Source organism: Cryptomeria japonica, unplaced genomic scaffold, assembly GCF_030272615.1.
Source record: "Cryptomeria japonica unplaced genomic scaffold, Sugi_1.0 HiC_scaffold_516, whole genome shotgun sequence".
Lineage (NCBI taxonomy): Eukaryota > Viridiplantae > Streptophyta > Pinopsida > Cupressales > Cupressaceae > Cryptomeria > Cryptomeria japonica.
In genome coordinates this window covers 50,470-65,582 of record NW_026729330.1, presented here as the reverse complement: position 1 = coordinate 65,582, position 15,113 = coordinate 50,470, and the positions used below count along the sequence as shown (strand labels likewise).

Below are 15,113 nucleotides of genomic sequence, written 5' to 3'. Positions count from 1 at the left end.
TTCAGTTCTTTTCATATTAGTGAATCTGATGATTACAATGATAGAATGAGTAAGTACTCTGAAGGGGATCACAGTTGAGCAAGTGAAAGATTTCGCAAGAACATGGAAGAAGTGCACAAACTGTATGAGGAAATCAAGAAGCAAGAAGAGTTTCAAGCATTATTAGCTAGAAGGTTACCGAGAGGAAAAGGTAAGTATAAAGGAAAGCTACCTTTAAAATGTTTCAATTGTGATAAAATAGGACATATGGCTTCTAATTGCCCTGAAAAAGAATATAGTGAAAAGAGAGAATACCGAGATAATAGGAAGAAAGACAACCAATACAGAGGACACCGAGACTTCAGAAGGAGAGATAGAAAGACATGTCTAGTAGCTGATGAGGTATCCAACGATGATAAATCTAATGAAACTGATACTGAGGAAGTTGTTTATGTGGCTGTTAAAGATGGATCTGATGAAGAAAGGTATGAAGAAAAAGCCCTAGTAACTCACATAAATAATAATGATTCTTGGATCATAGATAGTGGATGCTCACATCACATGACAGGTGATAAACACAAGTTTGTTAAATTAGAAGACTATGATGGAGGCTATGTAAGATTTGATAATGATGCACCATGTCTAGTGAAAGGTAAAGGATCTATAACACTTGCGCTGCGTACCCTTCCCCTTGATGTTGCTGAAGAGGTTAGACAAGATTGTGCTATGGCACTCCGTAATGCTAAACCTCCTAAATTCAACATCCCTAAAGCTGAGTTGTTGGCGTTTAATAATCTCATGCGTAATAATGACCTTATCATCTCAAGAGCAGACAAGGGTAATACCAGTATTACTATGAGAAAACCAGATTACTTGGCCAAAATGGAAGTCCTCCTCTCGGATTCCAGCTATTACAAAATTTTATCGCGTAACCCGTGCGCGTAGATTTTGAAGACTATTAGAGCTACTATTTCCAACTCCTCATTGGATGATTCTACCAAACTTTGTCTTCTTCCTTCTAAGGAAGTGACCCCATGTATTTATGGAGTCCCAAAAATTCACAAAGCCAACATTCCTTTGAGACCCATTGTTGACACCATTGGGTCTCCGACTTACAAGCTAGCCACTTTTCTTGCCAAATTAATTTCTCTGCTTGTTGGTAACTCCAACTCCTTCATCAAAGATTCCAACCAATTTGTCCAAGTTATCAAGGACACCAAGTTGGACACTCAAGTCACTCTTTTAAGCTTTGATGTGGTGTCCCTCTTCACCAAGGTCCATATCCTAGAGTCCATCGAGATTGTCAAGCTTAAGGTCAGCGAGGAGATTGCCTCTTTGGTGGAACTTTGCTTAAGGTCAACCTTCTTTTCCTTCCAAGGCATTATCTATGAACAAGTTGATGGAGTAGCCATGGGCTCTCCTCTCTCACCGGTGATTGCCAGCTTATTCATGGAGCATTTTGAGGAGGTGGCCTTACATTCTTTCCCCCTCAAGCCAAAGTGGTGGAAATGATACATGGATGACACCAATATATGTTTTCCCCACGGCTTGGACATGTTAGAGGAGTTTCATACTCACCTCTACAGCATTTATCCTTCTATTGCCTTCACCAAAGAACTTGAATCCAACAACCTTTTATCTTTTCTCGATGTCTTAATCTGTAAAAAGCCAGATGGATGCCTTGATCGTCGAGTGTTTTGCAAAACTACCCACACTGACCTATATCTTCATTCGACTTCTCATCACCACCTTAGCCAGAAATTTGGGATCCTAAAAACCCCGGCATTAAGAGCCCACCGGATTTGTGATGAGGACAACTTAGACCAAGATCTCTCCCATCTTCGTCAAGTCTTCAAATGGAATGGCTACTTGAACAAACAGATCTCTAGGGCCTTCCTCCAAGCCAAATCTCATTTCCTTTCCATCTCTAATCCCCTACCCTCCTTGCCATCTCAGGCCCCATTTGTCTTTCTCCCTTATGTTGAAGGCATATCGCACAAGATCTCAAAAATCCTTGGGAAAAAAGGTCTCCGGTGGGCCTTCAAACCTGTTTCCACCATTAAGAGGCATGCCCCTTAGCTCAAGGATGCTAGGGATGCCTTCTTAGAGTCAAGTGTCTACAAGATTGTTTGTTGTTGTGGTACTCCAAACATTGGTGAAATAGGTCATTTGTTCATGACTAGAATAAAAGAGCATTGTGTCGACATTAAGCATGAACGGGCCCTCAAATCAGCCTTAGCTGAGCATTCGTCTACTACCAAGCACCATATTTGTTTGGAGGACACTCAAATATTGTGTAGGGAGAACAATTTTTTCAAGAGAAAAGTTAAAGAGGCCATTGCTATTATTCATCACCACTCCAATCTTAATCGTGATGATGGGTTAAACCTCAGTATCTCGTGGCACCCTCTTCTTTCTATCCTCCAGTACCTTCCCCACACCCCGCCTTGACTTCTCCCCCTCTTTCTTTTTCCTTTGTGCATCTCCCTCTCCCCCTTTGGTTTATTTGCATATTTGTATATTTTCATTGATACATACGTATATTGATTTTTACATATGTATTTTTATATTTGCATATGGCTATTGGTATATGTTAATGCTTATATACATATATGGTTTTGTATCTCTGCCTTTTGGTATAGGTATGTGTTTATACACATATTTGTAATTGTTTATATATATATATATATAAATAATTACAAATATGTATATAAATCCACATATATTTATTTATATATAGATGTATATATTTTCATTTTGATTTATTTATATTTTGTTGACTTTATTTCTCTTTCTTTTTTGGTTTTTAGTGGTTTGTTTGTGTTGCTTGGCTTTCCATTTTCTTTTCCTTGGGTGGTTAGTCCTAGGAGTTTTTTTGTCTCCCATCCTTCAGGTGGTCCTTTTCCTTTTCTTTTCCTTTCTCCTTGTTCCTCGTGCCCTCCCCCAACCCACTCCTCTTTATATTCTGTCTCAAATCTGCAACTCAACATCTTTCATATCTTTGGAATTCTTTTCATCCTGATGATGAATCACGGAGTGTGATTCAAAATGTTCATGGAAAAAAATACACACAATCAAATCCAGAAAAACAAACTAGTATACAATATGGATTGTGGAAATCTCATAGCTTTAAAAGTTACTTGTTGTTTACCCAGTAAACTCACCTAAGGAAATAGATGATTTAATTGCAGAAGCCAACTCGATCAGTATTTTCTACTGCACACCGACATATTGCATTAATGGTTGGAAGAGTAAATGAGGTAACAGAGGAAACAGAAAATGCATGGGATATATTCTTTGTTGAGAAGGAGAAACGGGAAGAGTACAGAAACCCCAAACCAGTAAAAGTATATCAGAAGGATAAGGACAAAGGAAAAGGAAAAGTTGGTGGACCTCCTGCCATCAAAGTAAAAGATAACTTACTCCCACTGCCTCTGATTACTCCACCGGTAATAACAACTACTGAAGATCAACCGACAGATGAGAGTATGGACTTAGAGGATACAAATCCTAATCCTAAGGTACTATACACAGTAGATGTTGATACTCAAACAGTCAACATTATGATAGATCAGGACACAACTGGCAAGACAGATATGGTTAGTGAGCCACCGACAACTGACATCATTGACAATACTGAAGGAAAAATGGAAGATGATAGAATAGGTAGAGACTCAGATTGAGATTGAAACAGAGCAATAGACAAAGAGACAAGAAGAGCAATAGGCTCCAGAACAGGAACAAATTCACATGGAAACGGTGCCACCGGCAACTGGAGAAGAACAAAAACCCTTGCTTAAAGAAATGGAAACACAGATAGACCTACCAGAGGTCACTACAAGCTTGGTTACTTCCTCCACCAGCAGAATTCAGAATATTGGTTTCTCCTCAACAGGTTACAAATCCACAAATGTAACTAAAGTACTTTTGGACTCCATCAAAAGGATAACAAATTGTAGTTCATAGGACTATAAAGCTATAGATGACTCAATCCCAATTTTGAAGATGATAGCTCCTAACTGCAATATAGACAATAAGGATTCTTTGTGCCAACTCAACACCTTGTGTAAATACATCACTGAGAACATAGTGACAGTTGAGCAAATAAAGGAAGAGACATTGAAAGACAGGTTGGAAATTGAAAAGCAAAAATTCTTTGAAGATCAAATAAAGAAGTGTACTAGGGAATTTGACACACTTCTACCAGAACTATGCAACTCACTGAAGGAATACAAAACTCTGTATAAAGACATCTACAAGACAAACCTTCTAACAACTAACATAGATAAGAAAATGAGCAAAGTACAGCATGAAATGAATAAACTTGCTGACAATTTTGTTAACTCACCTGATACATTATTAGTTTTTGAACAAAAGATAACAAGTTTTGTGGAAGAGTTACTTAAGTTAGGAAGAGAAAAGGAGAGAATAGTAAATAAGGCAAAGAATCTGAGACTAAGACTGAGTCCAAGATTGGACTATCTAGCATCATTACGGAAGGAAATATCTGAGGCACTAGTATAGGGCCAGAGAACACTGACAGAGCATATGTAGAACCTCACCGGTATAGTTCAAAAAACAAACACATCAGTAAAGGACAATAAGAAGTTTATGGAAAGCATAAACTTGATTTTGATGGATCTTTTTCAAATTGTAACCACCTAGTTACAAGGTTGAGACTACAACTCTATTGACACCTTGACAACCTTTGTCATTGATGCCAAAGGGGGAGTAGTAGTATGAGAAAATTACCGACAGAAGACTTATCTACTCAGGGGAGCTTCATATATTTTTGGTAACACATTTTTGGAAATAGTTTTTGGATTACAATTTTTTGATACACTTTTTGAATTTTCTCATGAGTATGGCCATCAATGCCAAAGGGGGAGATTGTTGGCATATGCACACTCCAATGAGACATTGTAGGTGATTGAAGGTTTTATCATTGATGGCAACCTTACAATCCTATGGCACCGGCAAGGCATTACATTGGCACTAGCAAGATCAGACTCTACACCGGCACTCAGACCACCGACACTGGCAGTGAAAGGAAGCATATCAACACAGAGGCCGACATGATTTTTGTTATATTATATTTTGTTTATTATTGTAAAATCTTTAGAAGCCAACTTGGCAATATTGTAAAATGACTCATATATATAAGAGATCATTGTAGGATATTTGTGAAGAGATGGTAGAATGTAATTAGGTGAAATAAGGTAGACCTATTATGCGAATTATAGGTTAAGGGTTTATGTAAGAAGTAGAGCAGAAACCGGTACTGGATCTGGCATTATAGATGCTATTCTGAAGTAGTACAAGACACTGGATTTATATAATCCAATTTTGTAAGTCAATGACACTTCCATTTTGTAATTGAGCAGTGAGCTCTAGGCACTTGGCCTTCCTGCATGTGCAGGCCCCTATTGTAGCAGTAATATTCTCTTATTGGTCAGTAAGTGAATATTGTGGGTCACAAATCCCACCGAGGTTTTTCCCACACTGGGTTTCCTTGTTAAAACATTGTGTTATGGTGTATTTTTCATGTGGCTGCTTTTATCTCTGTTTATTGCATTATTTCTTGCTTACCGGTACACTGTTATAATATGGTCTACATGTTTTAAGTTAAGTAATTTAACATACCGGTTAGATACTGATTCACCCCCCACCCCCCCCGGCCCCGCCCCTCCCCTCTCAGTATCTATGGGAATCCTAATAGTGATTAGCAATTAGTTGTGGTTGCTATTCCAGCTATTGTGATTGATTCTCAGCCTGTATATTACCATGGAATTTGGTGATTGCATTTGGATATTGTTGAGAATGGAAACAAGGGTATATACTTCAAGTGGGAGGTTGTTCAGATGTGAAGTCATAGCGGAGTCAAACTTCAAGTGGGAGATTATTGGGATGTGAAGTCTAACTCTTCATTTCATCTTCCCCATCTTTGTCCCTTCGTCTTCTGCTGAAGACTGTTGTATAAATATGAGGGTAAATCCCTATGTATGCAAGCTGCAATAATAATAATATCCCTGCTCTGCTTTTCTTGTGAATGTAGCCAAATTGGTGAACCTTGATAAATTCTTGTGTTTGTGTGTTCCCAATTTGTCTTTTGATTTAACAATTTTCATGTAATTAATTTTTCAGGTTAGAGACGAGAGAACTGGCTCGTGAAATTTAGATAAAGAAGTGATCATTCATATCCACAGTGTAGTTTTCTGCACGCAGAGAAAATTAAAACGCTTCTTGCCATTCGGATGTCACATTCAGAAAACCGTGCAGACTAATAAAGGAATCATGGCGCAAATGAACAGAGGCGTGAACCAGTATAGAATTCAAGGTAATTCTCTACAAACGTATAAATTTAATTTCCTTGATATATTCTATGCATAATTCACATACATTCAATGACTCTAGATTGTGACATTATAATACGATATCCACTATATAATGCTTTTGGTTACGTTGTGTAACATAGATACAATAGAAGTGATCCTGTTTGACTAGATTACCATATATATTATTAGCTTATAGAGAAATGTGAAAGAAACGTATTGTCAGAATCATGGATCCCTCAATCATGAGGCTAATATTGTTTTAGTAGAAACTATAGACAAGCAGGCGAGTAGGCCATTTTAATTCCAGGTTAAACGCGTCCAAAAGGTAGAATCTGAAGCAGCAGGGATTTCGTCAGTTCTGTGTGCTGGAGCAGGAGGAGCAAAATGCTTATGGGAGTGTCGTTTTTTCACAGTGATGTTAAGTTTCATGCCACTTTGACAATGACCGGGCGTTCCACAAATAAACTACAACTGTCCCGGGCCGCTTAAAACTATTTTATCGCTTCCGCTTTCATAGAGTCCCAAGTTTGGGTCGCTAACGCAGTTTGCATAGGCTGTTCCGTTTACTCTCACCACATTATGACTGCTCATCTCAGAATTGTGGTAGTTAAACACTGCTTCCACAGCAAAGCCACAATCACAACGTTAGACAACAGAAAATTCAAAGGCAATAATTCGTAATATCAAAAATTCTAACATGAAGACTTCTAATACTGGAATAAAATTACCGAGTGTATCTCCAACGCGAAATTTTTTGCCTTCTGCCCACTCGTGATAATCATAGCCCAACGTCCAACCTGCTTCATCTCCCACGGTGTATACCTTAGTAGCCTGGCATGCCGTCAGAAATGATAACAGACATCCCACAGAAAACAATGCACGAGCCGTTCCCATTGCGATTGTCTTACTTTGTAATCAGGTGTTACAGATGTGATGAAATGTAGTCGATATAGGGGTATATATAGTTAATATTTTGCATGGGAAGTTCCCGTGAGGCTTCCATCCTTGAAAGGGGCAATTGACGCGCTTTGATTTGATTGAGAAACTTGGCGAGGAAATAACTGCCTAATAAATATGCCGGTGCCGGATGTTACGTGTGTCAGATACACATCGTCGGTTACGATTTCCATTGACTTAAAATTGTAAGCGCTATGGGAAAAATTGAAGGCTCATGTTTGCCACCCAACATAGGCTGAAAATTTTGGCAGACCATTTGTTAAGCTACAGGGTGTCCATTGTTATTTTTGGTGCGATTTGGTCAACTGGACAGGTTGATTGAGCAGCGTTCTATGCACTCTTGATTGATTTACTTCGTTTTGTTTTATCTGTTGTTAACGACGTCTGCCATGCAGCTAGAGTTTCTGTTTTGTTTTGTTTATTTGCTTTTTTTGGTTTTTTCCAAGAATAAGAGATTTGCTCTCTTTGCTAAGATAAAGTGCAAGAACATTGATTAAGAATTAATACATGTGCACAGAAACAGATAATGGCATTACTTGGTTTTGCAACAGCAGGCTGCATCTGAGCTAAACGAATGTTTTTTTAAATACACCATGGAACCACTAGGTAAAGCAACACATAGCTCGGGCCAATATAATAGTTTTTTAAAAAACAGCTTGGAACCACTAGGTAAACGAACCCATAGCTCCTTGTGGGAATCGAAGGATGTTGTTCAAGCTTATCCCACATCATATAAAGTCTTGCGTGTTGAAAACGAAGTGCAGATAAACAATTTGCAAAACCAGAATCAAAGATGCAAAGCAAAATAACACAGATCACAAAGCAAAATAACACAGATCACAAAACACAATATTTACGTGGTTCACCAATATGTTTACATCCACAGGAAAAGGGCATCCACAGGAAAAGGGGATCAGAAGTCAGATTTATTTAATCTTTTACATCTTTGGTACAAGCAGTATACACATATATATAGCTTGTTACAATATCCATTGAATTCTACAGAGAACTTAGAGATAATTCGGGAGAGGCAGTTGAATAGTCCATGATTGTTGGACTTCATATCCAACAATCTCCTACTTGATGTCCAATCACTATAGAAAGGAAATTTGTTCAGAGATGTCCTCCACTTTTCTAGGCTTATTGTCATATCTTAAGCAAATGACTTTAACGCCTCATAAATTTGAACAAGGACACTCCAAATGAGTCATCTCCAAGTCAAATAAGACTTAATAAAACTTAGCAACTTTTTATCACCCCGAGCCAAGTAAAAGAAAAAATCGACCCAAATTTTCTCTGCCACTTCAAGGATTCTATCAGTGGAATGATCACCATTAATACCAATAGGCTTGTACAAAATATATCCCTGATATTGCTCGTTTAGATCTGTAATGTTAATCCATGAATCTTATCTATTTATCATGCATTGTAACATAGCACCTTAACACAACTAGGAATATACCCTGCATGACATACTTACAAAGGCTTAGCATTGTCTAGGCTGAAGCTAGAAGTGAGCAACACTGTTTCAAAGATGCGCAGCATGAGGTCCTTTACATTATTATTTACCTCTACCTTCTTTTGTAATTCTTCCATGATGGCATTATCCAGATTAATTTCCATGGATATGTAGCTTGACAAAATGTTGCCATGCAGAGCCTTTGCCTTGATAATCCACTTCATATTTGTAGTCCACCTGTACTGTCCTATCACAAGTTCATGGTTTCTTAAACCATTTATACATATCATAGCTGCATCAAGACTAGAGAAAGAAACAAACCTAGCATCCTCACTTTTCTAGCCATCTATCACATCCTTGTTTGTATTCTATTCATTTTGCAATTGTGAAGCTTGTCACCTCTTCCTCAATCCCATCAACCACTAGTATTCGCACTTTCTTCATCCTACCAATGATGCATTATTTTACCTTTGGATTGCCAGATATCTTTTCCATCATTTAACAATTTATCTGAGGCATCTTGATTCTCAACCTCTACCAAAAAATACAAATCTTCCTTTGAAGAATTTAGTTTGAGGTTTGGCTTCTGCTACAGATTCCCCATATCACGGCTAGAAGCTATTAGGATTTCATAAGATTCCAACATGCCAAGAAAATCTTCAATGTTTGAATCAACTTTTTTTATTTGATTGATCCAACAACCTCTTTTGAGTAGAGAAAAACAAAGATGAATATGAATTAGGATAAACAACTCCCAGTTTAGTGTGACTTTCTACTACATACCAGCACCCACTCTACGATCCAATATCCAAACATCTTCCATCTCTTCTCAATTTTTCCAAAACTTCTCCTTGGAGAGCAATTTTTTAAAATAAAGTGTAGATAAACAATTTGTAAAACTAGAATTAAAGATGGTAATAAAAATAACACAAATCATAAAACACAATATTTATGTGGTTTACCAATATGGTTACAACCATGGGAAAAGGGGAGAACTCAAATTTATTTAATTTGTTACATCTTTTTAAAAAAAGTATACACACATATATATATAGCTTTTTACATTGTCTATTTACATCTCTAGAGAATTCAAGAGATAATCTAAGAGAAACACAATTGAATATTTCATGATTACTCGACTTCACATCTAACATTATGACCCCTAATTTTTTAGTTGCGAAGTTAAAATGTTGTCCACCACTTTATATCTTCAAAACTACAAATAATATCAAAGTCGTCTGCAGATCATGGTAATTCAAGCTATCAATTATGAGATCCTTATAAACTTTGTTTGCCTCTCCCATTCAAGTTTTGAACAATTGGTAGTAATTTAAGGGCTTAGTGAAGTGATTGTTGCACTAAGCTATGTGTTTTCTAGTTTGTTCAATAGGTGGATAGTGACTCTTTATATTGATTTTTTTCAGACTTTCATAATTTAATAACATTAGACACTCATTTTTCTCTTGTTTGATACTATAAGAGTATAGGATCTACAAGGAAAATTGTTGAGTTGAATCTAACTTTTCAAAATTGCCTGAGTGGGAACTGTAATGTCCCCTTAAAACTTGAACTATGTCCAAACAAAGGTTGAGTAATAGATAAAATATAACTATAATCACAATTTATTATTAATAATATCTTATGTTACTGGGTTCAGAAGAAAACCTATCATAAGGTCATTTGTTCTTTAGAAAAAATATTGATTTAGATAATCTTACTAGAAATGTCACAACATAATGCCAAATATTGCATAAAAAATGATTCAATTTCCTTCAACAAATATGTGCAAATTAAGTTTATAGCCTTTAGTAGATTTTGTAAGTTCTAGTTTTATCTTTGTCCTTACTCTTGTGTCAACTTCATGTATTCCATCAAGAGAAATAGAATACCTAATGCCTAATGCCCCAAGCAATCACTCTATCATGTATAATTGATACTAGGAGCCGAGAAATGATATTAAATAATTATAAAATAGCATTATGATGCTCAATAGAAGTGGTAAACATAGTTTAGGGCTCACTTCACTTAAATGTCAAAGCCTTTACCTTCACATACAATTGTAATTTATTGTATATTGTTATGTATTTGTGCTATATATAGTTAGAAGTTATGATTGAAATTTGTTGCTCATGCTACTTCATTGAGAACTATTAGAAACAAAGTGGACAAGAATCTCTAAGTGATATCAGTCTAGAAGGAAGGAGGATGCTACTCTAAAGTCATACATGTAAAATGGAAAATCTTTTCATCAAAAAAATTTGAAAATCATTTTACAAAAAGTAACTTCTCAAAGCCTTCAGCAATGCATCAAAGAAGTGTTAGATTTAAAGGAAGGAGGATGATACTCTGAAGTCATCCTTGCAAAATGAAAAAACATTTTACACAAAAAATCAAAATCCATTTTACAAATGTAACTTCTTAGAGCCTTTAACAACACAAAGAAATGAATGTATCTTAGTATTGTACTCAAAATTCATTAGAGTAGAATACCATATCATTTTGATTTTATGTAAAATTTAAACCCATAATTAACTAATTTCAAGGCACTAAATTTTTTAGCCTAAATGCTAGCAAAAAGGTTTCAGTCTATACTATGTGGAAAATAACTTTTTAACACAACTTGCCCATTTTGACATTAAATTTAAGAGATTTGAAAGTACTTCTCATAAAATAATTCAAGGAATATTCCATTATAGTAGTATCAAAAGATGCAAGAGCCCCACTTGAGTGGAAATCAACACTTGTGAAGAAATAAAACCTAATCCATAACAAGTGATTTAAAATCATACAAGAAAAGATAAATGCATCCGCACATAGAATTTGTAAAAATTAGTTGAATCTGCAAGTAGAATATGGATCTAGTTGGAAAAGAGAAGAAAAAATTTGCAAAAGAGTAGAGGAAAAATAGAGTAGTGAACAAATATAAATAAATGTCTATTTCATTAACAATTACAACTTTGCATGATTTCTACAAAGTAGAAGAACCATAAAGTAGAAATTATGGAGGAAATGAGTGTAATTTTTGAAGAGGGGTAACGAGTTAAATTTCTCTCTTCTTTTATTGGCTTATATGTAAAATGGAGCATGACTGTTTCATTACTACCTTGGCTAGCATGAAACTATACTCTCATAGTAAATCATGGGTTGGAACATAAAGTTAAGTGAAAACCCCCCTTTAAGTCTAACCAAGGAAAAAGGAATGAAAAGATGAAAGACTAAAAACCTAGTGGGAAAGAAATCTCCCTTGTAAATTTACACTAACTCTACATGGCAGCTATTATATTGTAGTGTTCTTCACCCTATGTAAGGTCTCGCAAAAAGTGAAAGTGCAAAAAGTTTCATGGAAGGACCAAGTATCCACCTGCAATGTGCACTCAATGGTAGATTCTTAAAACTAGATGCAAAAGATGGTCCACAATCATCGAATACATTTATCTCCTTAGGAAGGAAAAAACCAAAGGTGTATGCAACATATCCTGTCATTCTTGAAAGAATGTGTAGGAAGAAAACTCAAAATAAAAATGTCTTTGAACTTTGCTCAGTGCTCTCCATGCCAATGCCAAAAGTTATCATAATAAAATCAAGTACTTTTGAATATGACAATCTAAAATCTCTTAGACATTAATATAGAAGACAATTGGAAGACTCAAGTATCTCATTTGAAGGCAAATGGATCTCTTGAAATAGTTGTGCGAAAGTATCCACACTCATATCAAGTTGTGAAGAATGATCATTGACAAAATGAAAAAGAGGGTGAAAATGTTCCCTTACAAAAATTAAAGAAGAATCTTCCTCATCAAAGAGAAGATTTATGCAATAAATAATGTCATCTAGATTAAAAAAATGAGGGACTCTACCAAGAAATAAAAAATGTCAGGTAGAAATTGGTCCCAATTAACTAAATCTAGAAGACATAAATGATCTTGCTACAAAGAGTCATTGGGAGTTTCAATGAAGAAACTCTCAACTTTGAAGAAACAACATGTGTAGTTGGTTTATCAATAAATTTAATATCCCAAAAGGATATGTGTACACAACATGGGGCTATGAAAGTCTCAATATCATGTACAAAAGCCTAGTCATCTAAGGAAACATCACTTTCACATGAAGATCCATTGTCTCCATACAATTGTTGGATGATTGTCCAAGAAATGAAAGGGCACTCAGTGTGTTGTATGTGATGTAGAGTATCCTTATAGATAGTAATGCATATTAGTCCATAGGCAATGTCATTACCATTAAACCATGCATTCTTCTATTCAAAGTCACTTGGCTTAGGAACACGTCCAACGAGATAGGGCAATGGATCCTACTCATGATAATGATTGTTATCCCTTGTTTTGATTCTTTTAAGTTAGCTTGGCAATAGAAGGATGAAAATAAATATGAACATACATGATTAAACCCCCATGAATGCAAATTTATCTCAATTTGTGATTCCACAAAAATATTAAGAAACAACCCCCAAGATAACAAAAATTCCATTCTTTCCAAAAACTCTAATCTTCAATACCTACAAAAGATTATTTTTAATCCTTTTTCCTAGCTTCTGTATGCTCTAATACAATGTAAAATTTGTACCTAAACTTGGAAAGTGATCTAGCTAGAGAAAAAAGAAGCAAAACTTGTAGAAAAAAAAAAGAGAAAAATAGAGCTACAATTTAATGATTAAAATTTATATGACTAACATTCCTCAAAAGCATGATTTATATAAAAGATTGACCACTGCAAGAACTAAAATTATGGTTGAAAAGGAAGAGTTAAATAATGGAGTTCTCCTTGCTTAGTTTAGCATAAGAGAGAGCATGAAACATGAATTTTCAATCGATCATGAAGAGCAGTAGTTAATTTAGCCATGAATTAGAAAGAAACTAGAAGTTAAGTAGCACTAACAACCACCTTAAGTCTAACTAAGGAGAGAAAAAACTTAATGAAAGCAAATAAATCTCTATATCATTAACAATTAAAACTTTCCATGATTTATACAAAGGAGAAGAACTGAATAGCAGGAATGAAAGAGGAAATGCATGTAATTTCTAAAGAGGCATAAGGAGTTAGCTTGCAATCTTCGTTTGTTAGCTTAGAGGTAAAGTTGAGCATGACTGTAGTATTATTGCCTTGACTAGCATGTAATTGCAGCCTCGTTATAAATCATAGGTAGGAACAAAAACTTGTGCAAACAAAATTCTCATTATTTAAAACCATACACTAAAAATGATAGAGACATAAATTGTTGCTCCCCAAAATTCATAATGTTGTGGAAGTAACCCAGAAGAAAAAAACCAAAAAATAAACAAAGAGCCTAGCCTGTGTAATCCGCACGACCGTAAGCTTTAAGGTTGCTCGCTGCACAAATTGGGAACACAGGGTTCTAGCAAAATCCTTGGCATCAAAATGCATTGCAAGTAACGTGTCCCCTTGTCTCTTGCTTGTAGAGTTTCAAAACTCTAACTTCCCGTAGTCCTCTGCCTTCACCAGAGTTTTGGCAATTACTATAGCCACCATGATTGTTATTATGTGTTACATAAGATTTGTCTAATATCACCATTCTGACATCTTCCATTGTTGATCAAAAGAAGGGAATAGTTGGCTCAAATTTTACTTCTATATTGACATAGAAGAAAATGGTTTCCCTACGTCTTGATGAATATGTAGAATTTGGAAGCATAGTCAGGGCACATGGACTATTAGAACGAATGCCATCTCGTGGAGCTTGAGGCTTCGTGTAAACATTAGTTTTCAAACATTACGATAGCAAAGGAAATATTTATTGCATTACATAGCTTTTAAAGATAATTAAAATAGGCACTCAATGGGATGAAAACATTACTGAATGCCTTCTAAATTTTGCCCTGCGCATTGTTCAGGAGATGTTTTGATGAAGAACTCACCAACACCATAAGATAAAAATTCTAGTTCAGTTTGCAAATAGTGAGTAGTCTCCAGTTTATAAGACAAGATTAATAATTGTTGATTATTGATTGAGCTCATTTATCACGAGAACTAATGAAAATTCATAGTCAAAATGCATAGAGCTATCAAATAATTGTTGTTCATAAGCTTGATTAAAACTAAATTTTGTTTTTTAATGGAAAAGTCTATGTAGTAGGTATCTAAATGGTGTTAAGTTTGAATCTTCTATAGTACAATTTTTTTTTTTTTTAATAGTTTAATGTTATCAAAAAAATGATATCTAACTATCTACATTACAGTCTATAATAAATAAATTAAATAGTTAATATTTTTTTAAATATAGAATGAATATAATATTGTATTGCTAGGGATGAGAATGGTAAAATGATTGCTGAAAAATCCATGGCCTTAGGACAAACTACAAATACTATGGCGGAATTTAGAGCTGCTCATCTTGGATTGTAGTTGGG

The 15,113-nt window shown here is 35.4% G+C and overlaps 1 protein-coding gene across 1 annotated transcript; it reads right to left on the bottom strand.

The window, feature by feature from the left end:
* Positions 1-6,779: 6,779 nt before the first annotated feature.
* LOC131069283 (blue copper protein-like) lies at positions 6,780-7,208 on the bottom strand. The gene is made up of 2 exons (XM_058004645.1): positions 7,043-7,208; positions 6,780-6,928 (listed from the first exon to the last, which is right to left on the bottom strand). The coding sequence occupies exons 1-2, from the start codon at positions 7,206-7,208 to the stop codon at positions 6,780-6,782; spliced, it is 315 nt and encodes a 104-aa protein (XP_057860628.1).
* Between the last annotated feature and the right edge of the window lie 7,905 nt (positions 7,209-15,113).